General features: G+C 32.4%; 1 protein-coding gene across 1 annotated transcript in view; it reads left to right on the top strand.

Moving 5' to 3' along the window:
* PKN2 (protein kinase N2) overlaps window positions 1-18,048 on the top strand; it is a gene marked incomplete at its 5' end in the record, with an annotated part of 54,033 nt that extends 35,985 nt beyond the window's left edge. Inside the window, 7 exons of the mRNA XM_008584999.1 lie at window positions 3,261-3,437; window positions 6,030-6,092; window positions 7,291-7,367; window positions 11,315-11,457; window positions 14,966-15,073; window positions 15,305-15,385; window positions 15,473-18,048. Coding sequence (XP_008583221.1) covers window positions 3,261-3,437; window positions 6,030-6,092; window positions 7,291-7,367; window positions 11,315-11,457; window positions 14,966-15,073; window positions 15,305-15,385; window positions 15,473-15,676 — 853 coding nt within the window. The remainder of the gene's footprint in view (window positions 1-3,260; window positions 3,438-6,029; window positions 6,093-7,290; window positions 7,368-11,314; window positions 11,458-14,965; window positions 15,074-15,304; window positions 15,386-15,472) is intronic.
* Window positions 18,049-18,437: the final 389 nt, after the last annotated feature.

Genomic DNA, 18,437 nt, shown 5'->3' with positions numbered 1-18,437 from the left:
ACTCCAAAGTGGAGTAATTCATGTATAAGTATCACATTCAGTCTATGTACTAATAGAATGCTCTCTCTGACTCCCATCTGCCTCCTACTCCCAAGTAAAGATGTTAAATTTATGTTATTGTAAAGCTTCTTCACTCAGCTTTCTTTTCTTACCAACTCATATTTCAACACAACAGAATATGATTGGAAGTATATTTTTGTACTCATAGAGCAAAGCCCAGCTAACCAGCTTATATAAGATTCAATCCTAAGATCTTAGCCTTATTAATGATGTGGTTTTCACTGATTAAAATATTTATATAAGTTTTTAAGTTTCTAGCACATCTGATAATGTACCAAACTTTAAAGGAACAAAAATGTACACAAAAATGTTAGGATGGAACCTAGACACTTAGAGAAACAAGACTTAAATGCATTAATTATGTAAATAAAAAGCTAGATATGTTTGATTTAAAAAGAAGCGATATAGACAATAGTTCACAGAAAGAAGAAAATTATGGTGTACTGATGGATTTAGGTTAAGTTTTAAAAGATATTGGATTCATGGTGTTCTTTGGCAGATAAGATATTTGTCAATAAGGAGAGAAGAGAAATGACAATATAGAGGGAAATGTTCTAGACAGAATGAAAAGGGTTCAAGTTTGGAATAGGTTGGTTGTTGAATAGACTTTTAAGAAGAATACACTATTTAGATAATGTTGAGACAAGTTAAAGATTCTTGTGCAATAGCTTATTTTGTGTGCTATAAAATGCTTAAAATTAAAATTATTGTGATAATTTGAGTTTATAGAGAGCCTTCCTCCTTTATCTAAGTGTCCTAAGACATCTATCTAGTCCTTGTGATTATTGTCAGTTATTGCCAAATAATTTCTATGAATGGCATTGCAACCATTTTAAGGAGAAGTCCGATCAGTGGTTCTCAATCTTTTATACCACTTATGTGTTCAACATCCATCCAGCTGAGAATTAGGGTTTCACCCATATGTATAAATTCATACACAAAAAAGAGACTGTGTTTGTCATCTACTGTATCCCAAAACATCTTATCAGTTTGGTCTTACTCATCTGAATATTTTATCTATATTTACCCCAAATTTAGATTGACTTAATAAAGCAAACATTTTAGGGCTGACTGGTTAGCTTAGTTAGATAGAGCACAGCATTACAACACCAGGGTCAAGAGTTCTGATCCCCATACTGGCTAGTTGCCCCCCAAAATAAATAAATAAATTAAATAAATAAATAACAATAAAAACTTAAAAATAAACAGACATTTTAGAACTCACTCATCATATAGATCTTGCCCAAAGCAAGTTTTAGGACATTCTCCAGTAAATTTACATGGTGACAAAAATGAAAGCTATTAACTCTCTTTTTAATCTTCTACAAGTTTTAGTGTAATAATGCTTTAATTTGTAGTAACATTTAGAAACTTTGCCAAATTTTTTAAAAAATTGTGTAGACATAAACCTAAAGCTTACAGAACGGTTACAGTGTGGCTTTGATTCTGAGTATGTGTAAAATTAAAAGCATTGTGTAAAGTCAGGAGGTAGGCATTTATCTAGAATGTAACACTATTAAACGGAGTTTAAACACTTTATCATTGTAGCTGCATTTACTATCAGTATTTAAAACTGAACAGGTGTTTTAGTTCATAATTCAGTAGACAACTGTATTAACATAGCATTAAAAATTCCATGCTTTTTCTATATAATAGGTATAACTCTTAAATGTTTCCCAAATTCTGTTTAACTTTTCTAAGTCATAAGCAGTGCAAACTGAATACCCAAATAAATATTTAATTTTAATTTTTTTTTAACTCTTTTTTTTTTTTTTTTTTTTTGTCTTTTGTCTTTTTCCGTGTCCGGCAACGGATCGCAACCCTCAGTGTTGCCCCCATACCCGGACCGGGGACCGGCAACGGGATCGCAAGCCTCGGTGTTGCTCCCGCGCCTCGCTCAGCCAGTAAGCGGGAACCGGTCTGCATGTGGGATCCGAACCCTCGGGCGGGAGCACCGCCGCGCTTCCCAAGCGGCGCACTATCCAGTGCGCCACCAGGCCGGCCCCTTTAACTCTTTTTTAAAAGACCCAAAAGGAAGGAGAATGGTACTACTTCTGTCTAACCTCAGGATTTTAGTTTGGCATTTGGAATGTCAAAATGTTGTTTGTGGGCTGGCCAGTTAGCTCAGTTGGTTAGAACATGGTGTTGTAACACCAAGGTTAAGGGTTTAGATCTCCATACCAGCCAGCTTCTAAAACAAAAACAAACAAACAAAGTTGTTGTTTGGAACAACAAAATAGCCCAAATAAACAGAATCTCGAGCATTTTTTAATTTAAAAACAAAAGCATTGTAAATGTGTTTAAACAAGCATTAATACCCATTTTTGGTTCCAGTCTCACAAATAGAAAAAATACCTATTTTATATTAGAAACATATGCACATATAATCTAATTGTTAATGATGTATATCTTGATCTTTATTTTAGTCGGGTTCTAAAAATAAATAAGTCAAGTTTTCCTTGAATAATATGTAACCTAGTTTTCTTCTACTTTGAGTTTTAAGTTGATTACTAAATATTTTCAGGGGAAGCAAGAGTGGTTTTTTGTTTTGTTTCATTTTTGCTATTTAAGTAAAAATAATATTCCAGAGTCATTAAGTCTGACCATTGTTCTTTGTATCAATTTGTCATAGTTTTTATAGGGAAAATTTGTGATTACTATAGATTTTTCTATAATATTATAGAAAAATTATATTATTCTCAAAGAACTTCCTTGGAGCATGTTGTAGAATTCTTCATGTAGCCTGTTTAATTTCCAGTCAGTCTTCTAAATTAAAATTTTATGCAGCATATCTATACCTCTTAACTTGGTCAGAAACTTTAAATTTTTAAAAATATGCTTTAGGTTGTTAAATTCTCTAATCAGTTCCTGATGAATTTTTATAATTCATCTCTAATCCTTTTTTAAAATTAACTATAACCACTAGACATACGTATGCTACACTGATAGTTTCAATGTGAACTCTGTAATCTTTGTGTCATGCTAATCGTATTTTAGTTTTCATTAATATATTTCAATTAAAGTTATATATATCGCCAGTTTTCATAGCATATATAGTAAAAATATGATGTATTTTATGATTTTAAAATTATAATCGTTTAAAATTTTGCTTATTTTTGGTTTAGTTGTTTGTAAAGAATGTTATTTCCGGCTAGAATATTTTTTAAAATTTGTTCATTTTTAAATGTTTTTTCTTACAGCCTGATGTGTGAAAAAAGAATTTTTGAAACTGTGAATAGTGTAAGGCATCCCTTTTTGGTGAACCTTTTTGCATGTTTCCAAACCAAAGAGCATGTTTGCTTTGTAATGGAATATGCTGCCGGTGGGGACCTAATGATGCACATTCATACTGATGTCTTTTCTGAACCAAGAGCTGTGTGAGTATGCTTTAGACATTTGTGTGAGTTTTTCCATGACTGATTTCTTACTGGGAAGAAAAAGAGTTGTCTGTGAATTTTGGGATTCTTTTCCCCTAACGGATAGTAGATCTCTGCAAGAAATACTAGAACTCCTACTTACATTTTTGCCAAATATTTTTTGATTTATTTACTCATTGTCCATATTGAAAAGTTCATGGGTTACCCTAAATCATACTTGATGATTCAGATACACAATTTAGTTTTATTTCATTTTAGTAAAAATTCTTTTTCTTTTTTGCTGTTAGATTTTCTACCTAGGGAATGCCATCCAGGACCATGGCTTTAAAGACAAATTGTACTCAAAATGTATTGTTGAGTGAAAAAAGGTGCAAAAGAGTCTTTATCACTCTTTTGTAATATGTGTATAAAATATTTGTATTTGCTTTTTTAAAGGGTAATTTAAAAGAATATATATCAAGTATTTACCTGCTTGTGCTTACATTGTCTCTGAAAAAATATAAAAGAAACTGGTATGCATGTTGTATCCAAGGAAAGAGGTAGAAAGCAGACTTTTCACTATAAACCCTTTATGTAGTTTTTAAATTCAATAGTATGTGAAGGTTTTGCTTATTCAAATACATAAAAATAAATAATAGTAAACACTTGAGGTTATATATGCATATGTATTTTTTCCCTATTATTATCCCAATTTTATAATTCTTAAATGGTGGAGCTGGGATCTGAACCTAGGAAAGTGCTCTTAATAGCTATAACCTGCGGGCCGGCCCGTGGCTCACTCGGGAGAGTGCGGTGCTGAGAACACCAAGGCCGCGGGTTCGGATCCCATATAGGGATGGCTGGTTCGCTCACTTGGGAGAGCGTGGTGCTGACAACACCAAGTCAAGGGTTAAGATCCCCTCACTGGTCATCTTAAAAAAAAAAAAAAAAATAGCTATAACCTGCATGTTGTTGTTTACCAAATTTGTATTTCCAACCTTGACCTCTTCCCTCACCTTCCAACTCTAATAATATTCAGCAGCCACCTTTCCCATTTGTATAGCTAATAGTTATCTCATTTAGCATCTCAAACTGAACTCCTGATTCTTCCTATTTCACCTACTACGTCACCACTCCTCAGGCCTGCTATTTTTCTAGTCTTCCCCATCTTATTAAACAGCAGTACCATCTACCAGTTATTTAAGGAGTCATGCTTGATCCTCTTTTTTCCTCACCTATGACATCTAAACCATTAACAAGTCTAGTCAATTGTATCTCCAAAATGTATCCCAAATCATAAAAAACATAAACCCAGTAGTCAGTCTTTATTGAGTTTACTCTTGAATTTCCATTTCACATCTATGTTCTGATGAAATGGCAACTGACATTTGTGTAGCACTTTCAATCCTTTATCTGATTCTCATTATAACCATTAAAGGTATATAGAGCGGGTAGTAGTAGTACTGTCATAATCTTCAAGTTTCAGACGAGGAAATATGGGTTAGTTTTAATGGATAGTGAAGCATTCAAAAAGGAGGCAAAAGCCGAAAGTAGTAGAAGGCTACTAATAATTCATTTGCTAAATATATAAGAATTAAAAGCAGGGCATTTAGACTATGCCTAACCTTGTGCCACCTACCATGGGAATTAGTTTGTTTTTGTTTTGTTATGTTTGTTTTTGTTTTTTGAAGAAATCTAAAATTATAAAATGTAGTTCTGCCTTAAGGAACTTTTATTTTTGCTGAAAAGACAAAGTGAAGTACAAGTGAAATGCAAGAATAATATGCTACATTGCAGTACTCCAAATCTGAAGTACCTCTCTAACCATTCAGGTCTCATTCTGTACAGCTGAGATACTATGTCCTGTCATGCTAATTTTAAGTTTCTCTTGAATCCATCTCTTACTCTCTTTGTTGCCACTATATTGGATGTTCTCATGATCTTTTATCTGTACTATCATAAAAGCCTTATCTATTCTTTTTCCTCCGGATCTCTACCAACTTCTACTCCAACCTTCACACCATTATCAGAAAAATCTTTAACATAAATGTAATCGTTCTCATTGAATCTTAGAATCAATGATTTGATTCTTTATCAGTAAGAAGAAATTTCAGTATTCATAATATGACATTAAAGATTCTTCACCTAGGCTGTCTTTTCCTGCTACTACTTCCCTATATACACTCATCCTTTACTTCAGCTACACCAAACTTGTTACTAGTTGTCAAACATATTATGTCTTTTACACCTCTATTCCTTTTCTCTGTTAGGGGAACACCCTGTTTTTCCTAAACAACACTTCTCCCTGTCACACTGTCCTTCTGTCCTTATAGCACAATGTAATTCCTCCTACAGAACAAGATCATATGTTCCCTCTTTGGTCCTTAGTGATTCCATTAGGCAAAGTTAATGGCTTCCATTGTTGAGACTACTTTTCTCATTTTTTAATTTTACCCCTGATACGTAGGACAATGTGCGGTATGTAGTAAGGACTAAATAAATATTTGTTAAATTAATTAACTACAGAGTTCTGCTTAGAAGTACAAAGATATAATCTGAGATTCCAGAGCAATGAAATTTATTAAACTTCTTTTGATTTACTTCTTCAAACAGATTTTATGCTGCATGTGTAGTTCTTGGGTTGCAATATTTACATGAGCACAAAATTGTTTATAGGTAAGTAAATTTTTGATACTTTCTAATGGCTTACTTTGGTGTGAATTAGAGTTAAAAATAATTAGGATATTTTTTGTTTAACCAACTTCTTAATTTTCTCCTTCATGGGGTAAGCGACCTCTGAAAACGTCAAACCCCAAATTTGAAAGATATGTGGTCAACACAGCAATTATAAGATGAACTTCCTTGTTCCTGATCCTTTGTCTATTCCCTAATTAAAATAGTCAAATTATAACTTGGCCTGTGATAACACAGTTCACCAACAATATTCATCAGTATTGTATTTTGTGTTCAACTTATCCACTGCAGAAAACCTCTGTTGATCAGTACTATTTAAAATGTGTTCATGATGAGATAAGTAGCTTGTGCCAGAGTGTAAAACATCACATTGCTTCTCTCATTAAGAAGTCTTGCTGTCAACTGAACTAAGTATTATATTGGTGACATAATTGATTTATGTACTGGCACAAACTCCTTATCAAATTGCAGACCCGTAACAGCACCTAAATGGGCTACACTTTGAATAGCACTGCTCTAGACCAGACAAATTATTGGGTTGAATAACACTGCTCAAAACCAAGTAAATTATGGAAAGGCCAGTCAGAATTAAGAGACTATTAGTTTATTCAAACTTCTAAAAATGTTTTAAAGGTAAGAGTTCCCTCATGGTCCTATTTTACTTAAATGTCAATTTTCAACTTGCTTAATTTGTAATCAGTCAGTATGGATGGATAGCTTTCTCTTTATTTTGAATTGTTCTCTTAGAAAGTTAAACCTTCTCTTTGATATTTTAGCTTGTCAATTTTTTCTTATGGATGGTTTATAGGCAAACTTCAAACTTGGACTAAGATTATCACAAATAACAAATTAATAAAACCTGAGTTCAAAGTATTTAAACTCCTTACATGCTTTAAAATATATATTTGAAGAGATAAAATATTCCTTTTTTTAATATTCTTTTTTTTTTCTTTATAACAGTGGAAAAATTATTCAGAAGCTATATTATACAGAGCAATAGATTTGCCAAAAGGAAGAAAATGAATACTTGTGATATAGTATTTAAATCTCAAATCATAACCTGAAAAACTCATTTTAGTAAAGAGAAAGTAGGACTCTTATTGAAATTATTTTTTTACGATGTTATCTACTGATTTATTGATTTTTCTTTTTTCATTTTGTATTTTTTCATCCTGAACAGAGATTTGAAATTGGATAACTTATTGCTAGATACAGAAGGCTTTGTGAAAATTGCTGATTTTGGTCTTTGCAAAGAAGGTAATTGGGTATTTGAAAGTTCTCTTTCTAATAGATTGCTATTCTTTTGTACTTTGGTAGTCTTCAGGTTTGTCTGTGGAAAACAAAATATATTTTTAACTTGAATTTATTCTTCATTAAGACTTTGCAGATTGCTCATATAACCTAATTATCATATTAAGAATTTAATCTGTGGGTACAAATAAGGTTAGGTTTCTAGAAATCATAGTGTAAGACTAAGATTCTCTTTGTATTATTAATTATTCTGTTACTACTTAAGAAACTATTGATTAAGCAACAAACTTCATTCTGCTGTGAGTGTACAGAGTGAATTACACAGGCCTAATAACTTCTCTCCAGCTGCTTAAAACAATTAACATTTTTAAATAGGAAAAAATAGATATAGATATCTCAAGAATATTTTCTATATATTCAAAAGTAAATAAATAAACTGGGGAAATTTGGATCAGAGGTATCATAAGAAAGCATAAAGATCATGGGCTTAGGCATGTACTAGGTTGGAATCTTGGCTTTGCTGCTTCTTTGCTGTGTGTCTTTGGAAAACTTACTTTTAACCTCTTTCAGTCTGTTTTCTTAACTATGAAATGGACGTATTTCTTCCTGTTTAGAAGTACTGTTAGAATTAAAGATAAATATGTGGCACAGTACCAAACATATTGTAAATAGATATTCTTATCTTTATATTTAATACATTATATCGTAACTTAACATTGTCTGTCTCTCCCTTCACGCTCGTAGCTCTTATTTCATACCCAGCTTTGGTTCTATAGCATGTAACACAGTGCTTGGCACATCTTAAGTATTCAGTGAATGTTCAATTAATAAGTAGTTGGATGAATGAACTTTATAAATATCTGTCCATCACATACCTGGTGACTTCCTAATTGCAGAATCTGGTGGTTTTTTCTTTAATTGAGCTTCTCTGTGTTGAATATTATTGATTTAAATGCTTTTGTTTTTCAGTCTGTCCTTAGCCCACTGCTCTTTACTTCTAGTTTTTGATGAGCAATTATATACTAGTGACTCCTAAGTTTATTATTTCCTTTCCTATGAGTTTCAAATACATAAAAATATAAATATTTTCAACTGTCTACTAGTCATCTCTATCCGAATAATCAATAGACAACTCAAGTGCAATGTAAACAAAAATAGTTTCTGTTCCTCAGGTAGGGTACCACAATCCTCTCAGTCTCTCAATCTGAAAATGTAGAATTATTCTGGATTCTGTCCCGTTCCCTACTTTCCACATGCAGTTATTCACAAAATTCTGCTGATGTTTACCTTCTGAGTATTTCTTAAATCTGTCATTTCCTATCTAGTGCTGCTGCCTGCCATCTTGTTTTGACAAGACTGCTGTATAACTTCTTAACCTTTCTTATCCCTAGTCTTTTTCTCTCCCAAATCAATCTGCCATGTAATTGCTAAAATGCTAAAGGCCCCATGTAGATACAAATCTGACCATGGCATGCTTCTACTGAAAACTCTTATGCGGCTAGGGTAACGTGACATACAGTGCCCTTCCTGATCTGCCTGCCTATTTCTCCAGCCACATCTCTTGCTGCTCTCTGTCTAGTACTTTCTGCTTCGGCAACAATGAATTGCTTGTGGTCTCTGTCTGTCCAGCAGTATCACCCATCCCAACTCTCTTTGCTGACTGTCATCTTCTCATCCTTCAGATTCAACTCAGGTGTCACCTCCCCAAACAAGAGATTCCTCTCCTCCTACCCTAACTCCCAAATCTGCTTTAGGTGCCCTTGTTTAGTGTTTCCACATTACCTTGCTCTTACTAGGCTATTATAAAATTATCGGTATATATCAGTTTTCCTCCTATTTCCCGTAAGCTCATTAAAAAAAAGAACCATGTCTTACTCTCATCTTTGTGTGCTTATACTTGGTACAGGTGCCGAGAACATAATAGGTGCTCAGAAAATATGTATTGAATCAACAGACTTATTAAATGTGTTTTTCTTCATTATCATAAAAATATACTCTGTAGATATAATAAAAATACCTAACAAATTTTAAGCTCTTACTGTGTGTCAGGCACTTTGCCAAATGCTTCATATTTGTGATCTCCTAATTCATAACAATCTTATGAAGATAGGTAGTATTGTTAACCCTAAGATCAGGTGAAGAAACTTAGGCTTTAATATTAGACAACTTTCCCAAACTGCCATAGCTAACAAGTGGCAGAGCTGGAATTTATTTATTCATTTTTTAAATTTTCATAATATATTTTATTCAACCCAATACATACAAATTATTATCATTTCCACATATAATCAATGTTAAACATTATTTAATGAGATATTTCACATTTTTTTCATGCTAAGTCTTGAAATGAAGAGTGTATTTGACCCTTATAGCACATCTCAATTTGGACCAGCCATGTTTCAAGTGTTCAGTCACCATATGTGACTCTTAGCTACTGTAGTAGCACAGCATAGAGCTGCAATTTAAACCCAGGTCTTCATTACTTTGGAGCCTGATGTTAACCACTTCTATGGAGTTTTACCAATTTGTAGCTAATGGGGTCCACTTCCAACTTCCTTTATAACTATCAGGACAAGAAAATTTATCAGAATGAATGAAATATATTACTATAATTGACATGAGATATATATATATACACACACACATTAAAATGTCACAGATTTTATAAAATTATTATAAACAAGATAAGGCAAAAATTTAGAGTACTTATTTCCTAAAAATATGCCATATGTAATATGCTCTAATTGTAAACCAAGCACAGAATAAAAGTCAAGAAACATAAGTTTTATTTCTGTCTTTGTTAACTATCTTTTTCCTAATTTTAGCCAAGTCACTTAAAAGCCTTGTGTTGAACTTATATAGATAGTATAGCGCTCTTTTTGAAAAATATATTTTATTGAAGAAAATAAAAAACAATGTGACAATGTTAAAGAAATTGTGCAAGCCTTGTGTTGAACTTATATAGATAGTATAGCGCTCTTTTTGAAAAATATATTTTATTGAAAATAAAAAACAATGTGACAATGTTAAAGAAATTGTGCGAAAAAAAAAATTCATTTATCCTAATGTGCCAGTATATCTAATTATGCTCTTATGTTTTGTAGTCATAGTATACGCATACCTTTTTAAATTTAGAATTGAGCTTTTCTTTCAAATTCTTTCATAAGGTGACACTTATAAAGGTTTTAATGCACTGGAATACATAAAGGCAGTATCTTCAATATGTAGAGTGTACATTTGATTAATGTATTAGTAAATTGTGAGGAACATTTGAAAACTGGTTAGCTAAAATATTAATCCCAGGGCCAGCCTGTGGCTCACTCGGGAGAGTGCGGTGCTGATAACACCAAGACCACGGGTTCGGATCCCATATAGGGATGGCCAACCGTTTGCTCACTGGCTGAGTGTGGTGCTGACAACACCAAGTCTAGGGTTAAGATCCCCTTACCGGTCATCTTTTTTAAAAATTAATTAATTAATTAATTAAATAAAATAAAATATTAATCCCATATCCCTATATTATATGACACATTTGGTTAACTTTTGATTATCCAAGGATTTGCTTTTTGGTATTTTTCAAACTGTACTTATTTTTATAATGAAGTAAATTAAAATTATTTAAAAGATTGAATAAATAGAAATTGAAGCTCAGAATCATTCATTTTGTTGTAACTTTTTAACATCCCTTGTAAAGTAATGACAAGAAACAGAAAATAAGTTACTACAAAGAAGCATGGAAATTTTATTTATTTTTACCAATTAATTAGATAGTAGAGTTGCTATTGCACTCTTTTCTCTATACCAGTTCATTTTCTTTAAAAGTCTTTGGTGTGTCTGAGTTTAGTCACCATGCACAAATGTGCAATTATAATTTTGCTTCCTAAGGATAACTTCTAATTTTTATGCTAAATTTTTTTCTTTCCTAACAAATATTTAAATTTTACCTTTTTCAGGAATGGGATATGGAGATAGAACAAGCACATTTTGTGGCACTCCTGAATTTCTGGCCCCAGAAGTACTAACAGAAACATCCTATACAAGGGCCGTAGATTGGTGGGGACTTGGTGTACTTATATATGAAATGCTCGTTGGTGAGGTAAGTAAGCAGTATGAAATAGATGAGGATCAAGAAAGGAAAGATGATTGAAACAACAAAACATGTAATTTATAAAACCATTTAATATATCTCCTGCATAAGTGGAGCTTAAGTTCTATTAGTATTTATAGTATACTAATAATAGGCTATGCTTCTGTAATATCTTCACTAGTTTTTTTAGATTTTTATATGATCTGTGGAATGCATTACCAATGCTTTGAAAATAGTTCTTTGTGTTTTGGTAATTGTGCTATCTAGCATTGTGTTTTAAGACATAATCATGTATAACTGATCACTTCATAGGGAGTGGAATAGCAGGAAGACTAATACAAAGAATGTACTCTGTACATGTAAAGAAAAGTTACCTATACATTGGTCAAAAATAAATGTTACCTTCAAAAACAGTAGAGCAAAGTTGAAAAGATTAACCTTTTTTTCCTACTGTTTTCTGCAGATTAACTTAAATAAATTTCTGGGGATACTGAGTTGTACACAGAAATTGTTACCATTTAGGAAAACAGTTAAATAAATAAAACAGTTATAAGAGGCTAATGTATTGTGTTACAGATTATTAGGAATGGATAAATTGGAGTGGGACTGGGAAAAAGAGTAAGTCCTTTAACTGGTGATTGAAAACTACTCAAAGAGCCTTGATCTGGAGATACAAGAAAAATTATTTTGTGGGATTGGTTCATTATTCCCCATTGCCAACAACCTGTCTTGTACATGCAAGGCATGAATAAGCAGCAAAATGAATAAATGATCAAATTCTTGAATGTTAGAAATTTCTAAAGTTGTGCTCTGTGCTTGTCTCAGACAAACAAATAATTTTAGTTTATCCAAACGGACAGCCCCTTTGGTGTGTCAAATTGGAGTGGATACTCTGGAAAAGGAGAAGAAATGGTAGTTTAGAATGATGTTTACCATGCACTAGGCACTATACTGTGTGCTTTATAAATATTAGCTCATGTTATTTTTTAGCACCCTTTTATAATCTCATTACTGGTCTTATTTATGCTCATTTTCAGATGCATAAATGGAGACACATAGAGATTAGTAATGTGTTTAAAGTCACACAGTGCTCATGAGGTAGAGCTGAGATTCTAACCCTGTCACTCTGACTTCAGAATCTATCTCTAAACCATTCTATTTTGCTGCTCCAGGATAGAGTATTGAATTCATCCAGCCCTGTTTCTATTCTTAAGACCAGTAGTCCAGATCTAAATTTTTCACCTTTATTTAGAAAAGTTGCTGTAGGTGTTCAGGATGGAAAGATTTATTTTAGCCCTAATCCACAGTGGTCTTTACTTTCTGAGAGTGCCTGAAGTACTCATAATAGTTGTTTCTGTAAGCTCTGGCATGCCTGAACTCTTTTTTCCCCTTCCTTTTTTGGTTTTTAGATGTAGTATTCAAATAAGCATGAGATTTAATTGTTACCAAGTTAAAATTTGGTGCTTAAAATTTACTCTCCATATTAGAGATAACATGCAAAAGGTGTGACTTTGTTACAGAATACTACAGAATTAAATGTCCAGTTGATTCTACTTCTTCCTATTCTAAAGCCACTGGAAGATTTGACAGAGAACAAGTGAGGAAGCTCCTGTATCATATTTTTAAAAAGATCTTCTAATTGATTGAGCTCTTGATTACTTAAAAGATAGAAGACAATGGATTTGGCTCTTTCTTCACAGCTGCTTCTTGCAGTTTCATTTACCTTTAGTACCCCCACAAGAGGGTAATTGGGAAAAGAACTAAACTTAAAATTCATGAACCTACTTTATAATTTTATAGCAATAGCTGCAAATAAAGTAATGCTTAATACAGGAGTTACGAGTGTTGACATATGAATGTTGACAACTGAACACAGTATTGGATTATTTTTATACGAGGGTACTTCAAAAATTTCATGGAAAGATTTGTATTATCTTTTTTTTCTATTTTTCCATGAACTTTTCTGAAGTACCCTTGTATGTGCTTAAAACACATTTGGTAGCCTTCTTTTGTTAGCCCTGTTAGCTTACACTCTGTTTGCAGAAACAGGGAGCTTTAACATTTTAACAAATATGTAGATTTTTTTTGCTATTCAGAGACTTGTGGAGTGATAGTTTTCAAGTACAGATTATTCCAGCAGAAGACAAAAATGCTATTTCTGTATTACCACTTGAAATTCTGATTGAGAATCCTTGTGAAATAGAATTTTCCCCTGACTTGGCTGTTTCAATCCCCAAAGAAATCAGAATTGTCCCACACAGTAGGTGTTTGATTCATGTATTTTGGATGAATGAATGAATAAGCTAAGGTTTTGATAACTGAAAGCCTGGAATTTTCTTAATTATGAGCAATAACATTAGCCCCTCAACCTTAGGAAGTTGTATTCTGAATTCATTTTCATAGATTCTTCAGGTTAAAAATTCCTCCCATTCCGTTAATACTGCATTCTGCTTGGCTCTTATTCTTTAATACCTTGTAGGAAGCAAGCAGCCAAATCAAACCTAATGAGGCTAAGTAAGCGTATATTTTCTCAATAGCCAATGAGAAGATAAGGTTAGAGATACTGGCTCATTTCAGTGATTTTAAGGTATTTAATGATTCTTAGACATTAGTTCCCTGATTTTGAGAATATCTGAGTGAACTCTAAGCCATCTGAAATTCCGAGGCAATAAGTTATATTTGATAGCCACTTTTTCAGCATAGTTGAGAGTTTATCCCTTTGTGCATCAGATTGTCATAATAAGTGTAATGTAACTACTTTTTTATTACTTGGGGTCATTATGGTCATTAGGAGAAATGATTTTAATACTGTGCCCACTAAAATCAGCCCTAAGACCTATTGTGTTTAGACATTAAATATGCCTGGCAATGGGGGCTTTTTGAGTTCCTTTCAGTCTTATTTTGTGGGCAGCTGCTTCTTAGTGCAGTCATTATGCCTGTTCATCTCTAAGTATGTTTTGCCACCATTAATTTGCTATTGACTTTGAAATCCAAAGCACAGCCATATCCAATGTATTTCCATAGATTCTGTGCTTCCCTCCATTTATAACATTGCTAAATCCACCTTACCCATTTTCTTCTGTCTTTCCACAAGGTTGAGCTTCTTGAGGATTGTGTCTATTATCTAAATATTCACTACTATCTAGTAGACTCTCTAAATTATTGACTGACTAGATAGATGAATAAGTAAATGAAATAAAGTGGAATTGAATGGAATGAAATTAAGTGAAAAATGATATTATATTATATGAACATGTTTTTTATAAGGATCTATATAATAAATTTTTAAAAGATTCAGTAAGAGTATATGGTATATCATCTAGGTAATAGATAACACATATGTTGTGACTTATATTTGTTATAATATATTTTTTATTTGTTTGTTACTTTGGTAGGTTTGTTTTTTGGTTTTGTTTTTTTCTTTTTCACTGCCTGGATCTTGGTCGTACTTTGAATGGGTGGTAAGATTTTACAGTACTGAAACTTGTTTTAACTTACTCAAAGATATCTTTTCTAGTCTCCCTTTCCTGGTGATGATGAAGAGGAGGTTTTTGACAGTATTGTAAATGATGAAGTAAGGTATCCAAGGTTCTTATCTACAGAAGCCATTTCCATAATGAGAAGGGTAAGAATTAAATTAAGGGTAAGAATTTTTTTTTTTAACTACTTAACTTTTTTTATATTGAAGGACATTTTCCAGTAGAATGTGGGAAGTTATTTTTCAGTTCATAGATGTTCCATGGTCTAAACAAACATAAACAAAAAATATCTAAATCTTTGAAAGTTGTGAGAATCCTTATCAATGAAGTTTATTTTATTGGTTTTATTTTAACTTTTTTACTTTACTTTGTGTTAGCTGTTAAGAAGAAATCCTGAGCGTCGCCTTGGAGCTGGTGAGAAAGATGCAGAGGATGTAAAAAAGCACCCATTTTTCCGGGTAAGTATGAAAGTTTAAATTTTTTTATGAATCTACAGTAATTAGGAATAGGAAACTAAACTGGTCATTTTATGTTTTGTGATCCAGCTAATTGATTGGAGTGCTCTGATGGACAAAAAAGTAAAGCCACCATTTGTACCTACCATCAGAGGTCGAGAGGATGTTAGTAATTTTGATGATGAATTTACCTCAGAAGCACCTATTCTGACTCCACCTCGAGAACCAAGGATACTTTCAGAAGAGGAGCAAGAAATGTTCAGAGATTTTGACTACATCGCTGATTGGTGTTAAGTTACTAGACACTGTGAAACCAAGCAGACTGACTCACAAGAAGACCTCTTAAAAATAGCAACCCTTCATTTGCTCTCTGTGCCAGCAATAGCTTCTGAGTTTTCTTAAAACACATGAAGATATGTATAAAAGTACTATTCTAATACCTTCTTGAAAAGTGGCTTCTCAATGTATTTTCAGCATAAATCTGAACACTGGAAATAGTTTCATGGAGTTAAAGCTGAATGAACATCAGCCGTGAAAATCACAAATGAATTCTTTTGGATTAATAGTCTATTTTTTAAAAAAAAGAAAGAAAAAAAATGCACTTTTATACTCCTTAGCTCTGCCATATCCCTGCCTTAAGTGGAAGGAAGATTAATTATTCAACTGTGTTTTACAAAAAAGAGGAAAAAGGGCTTGGAATGCTATTACTATTCATACAAAATATGATTCTGTTTGAATAAGGCAAATGTTCTTATTGTTTTTAAAGAAATTACTGTAATATGAAAAAATGCAGTGGTAGTTTGTGCATATTTTGGGGCTTGATTTTTTTTAAAAGCAGAATGAATTGATGTTTTATAAATTCTCTATATTTATCAGGAGAAAACCTTTTATTACCTTTTCTTGACTGACCATGTGACAGAGCCTCATAGCTTTCCAAAAATGCTATTTGCCAAACAATTTTTTTGTTTATTAAACAATGCCGAAACAAACAGGAACATCAGCATTTACTTAAAATGTTAAGAATGAGGACTTCTAATCAGCCTGAACCATGATACTGTGTTACCTGTATGCATTCCCAAAGTCATTCAGTATGTTTTGTCATATCTTCTTCCAAAATCAGTGAACTGATTACCCCTTTTTTGATATTCTTTCTACATTTTTATCAACCTAATTCATCTTGTTCTTGTGTCTGCTGTAGAAGGGAACTTTATCTTTAAGCCGTAGGGATTATCATTGTATACATGCTGTGAACATGTATATGTGCAAGTTGTAATGTATTCTGTGTTGTAGGCTTATTATTTAATTTCACCACTTCATCACTTTTGTACAGTGGCCAAGCAGACACCTCAAACTCCAGCATTTACATTAAGTGCATTTGTACATTTTAGGCCACTGGATCCAGATTTTATATTGGCAGTTACAGAGGGCAAAAGCAATATATTGTAACAGAATGTATAAATATTTTTGATAAAACAGTCTATATTTTATAAAAAAAAATTATTATAACACTAAAGCTGTACCTCAAAAGTCTCAAAAGTAATTTGTTCAAATATTTTTTACAACTCTTCAGAGGATCCGTTTGTGGCTTTTTATATTCTTATATGGTAGGGGATGTCTTTTTGCAAACCATGACTTTCTACTTGCCTGGAGTTGTTTGTTTGTTTCTTTGTTTGTTTGTTTGTTTTTTGTTTATATATTTTTCCCTCCTAGTCCATGACTTATTGTTTTCCTTAGTTTAATACCATCTTTGATCCTGTGCTTAGCATGTAAGGGTCATTATACCTCAGGAATAACAAATCATTAACAACCATATGGAATTAACCATTTAATCACAGTGAGCTCATCTCTTAAAAATTGTTCAAGTTTAAATCTTACAAGAAACATGAAAAAGTACACAGATTTTGTAGAGAGTTGAGCTAAAAACATTTGTAAATATTTTAGCTTTTCTACGACATGTTGGCATGTTTTTATTATACTGAGGACAATTAAAATTGTCCAGAGATAATTAATATTACCTTACAAATTGATTATTATTCAAGATCCTTTGGGAGAAAATCTTATAGAAAGTGGGAGCAATATGTTGTTTAAAGTTATTTTAAAATACCAGTTAATTTCCTTGGCAAAGGACAATAGAGGAATTTAGCTTAATTGTCTGGCTTTAATTTAAACAGTGTTAACACAGCATTAAAATAAAACACTAAAAACTTTTGAGGTACAGTCTGCTCACCTTTTCTGGTTCTTAAGTATGCAAAGAAAGCAATGTCTAAAATAGCCTTCTAGCATTAAAAACTGACATAGCATTTTGTAGCTACACAGTGTACAGTTTTTTTAATCGAAGTCAATCACTAAAAAAATTAGAGGGCAGGGTATATTCACACAATTAAGCTGAAGAAAGCACTAATTTTTTTCTGTAGTTTTAAATATATATATTTTTTAGTCAAATTTAAAATTTTAAGCTCTATAGAGTGTAAATATATTTTGCTATTACTGTATGTGTATGTGACTGCTTGAGCACTTTGTAAGGAAATTAGAATATTTTAGAATGGTACACTATGCATTCAAATGAAATGTGCCTTTAACTATGTCATTCTAAGAAAAAAGTGTTTTGCAGTCATAAATTACCACAAATGCACAAATTAAAGTTTAAATAGATTGAAATTTGTAAATTTGGTTGTAAGTATCATTTCCTTTTAGAAACTTTCTATTGATTAAAATATGCTTTGGCGTGGGGCTGGTCGGTTAGCTTAGTTAGTTAGAGTGTGGTGCTGATAACACCAAAGTCATAGGTTTGGATTGCAATACCAGCCAGGCATCAAAAACAAACAAAAAAACACCCCCAAAACAAATAAAATAAATACAATATGCTTTGACTTTATTTACTATGTTCAAGATCTCAGTTAACTTTAGTTAGCCTTCTTGCAAGTGCTTTTTGTCCTGGAGAATACTAAAACCATGAAAGTTCAGAGCAAATTGTCCACTTCAGTGGGAATAATGGGGAAAATTTGTATTCTACTCCTTTAAGGTCAGTAACATCTTTTATTTGATGCATATTTAT

Source organism: Galeopterus variegatus, unplaced genomic scaffold, assembly GCF_000696425.1.
Source record: "Galeopterus variegatus unplaced genomic scaffold, G_variegatus-3.0.2 Scaffold3418, whole genome shotgun sequence".
In the NCBI taxonomy this organism is placed as follows: Eukaryota; Metazoa; Chordata; class Mammalia; order Dermoptera; family Cynocephalidae; genus Galeopterus; species Galeopterus variegatus.
Note: the sequence above shows the minus strand (reverse complement) of the source record. Positions and strands in the feature narration are given on the sequence as shown.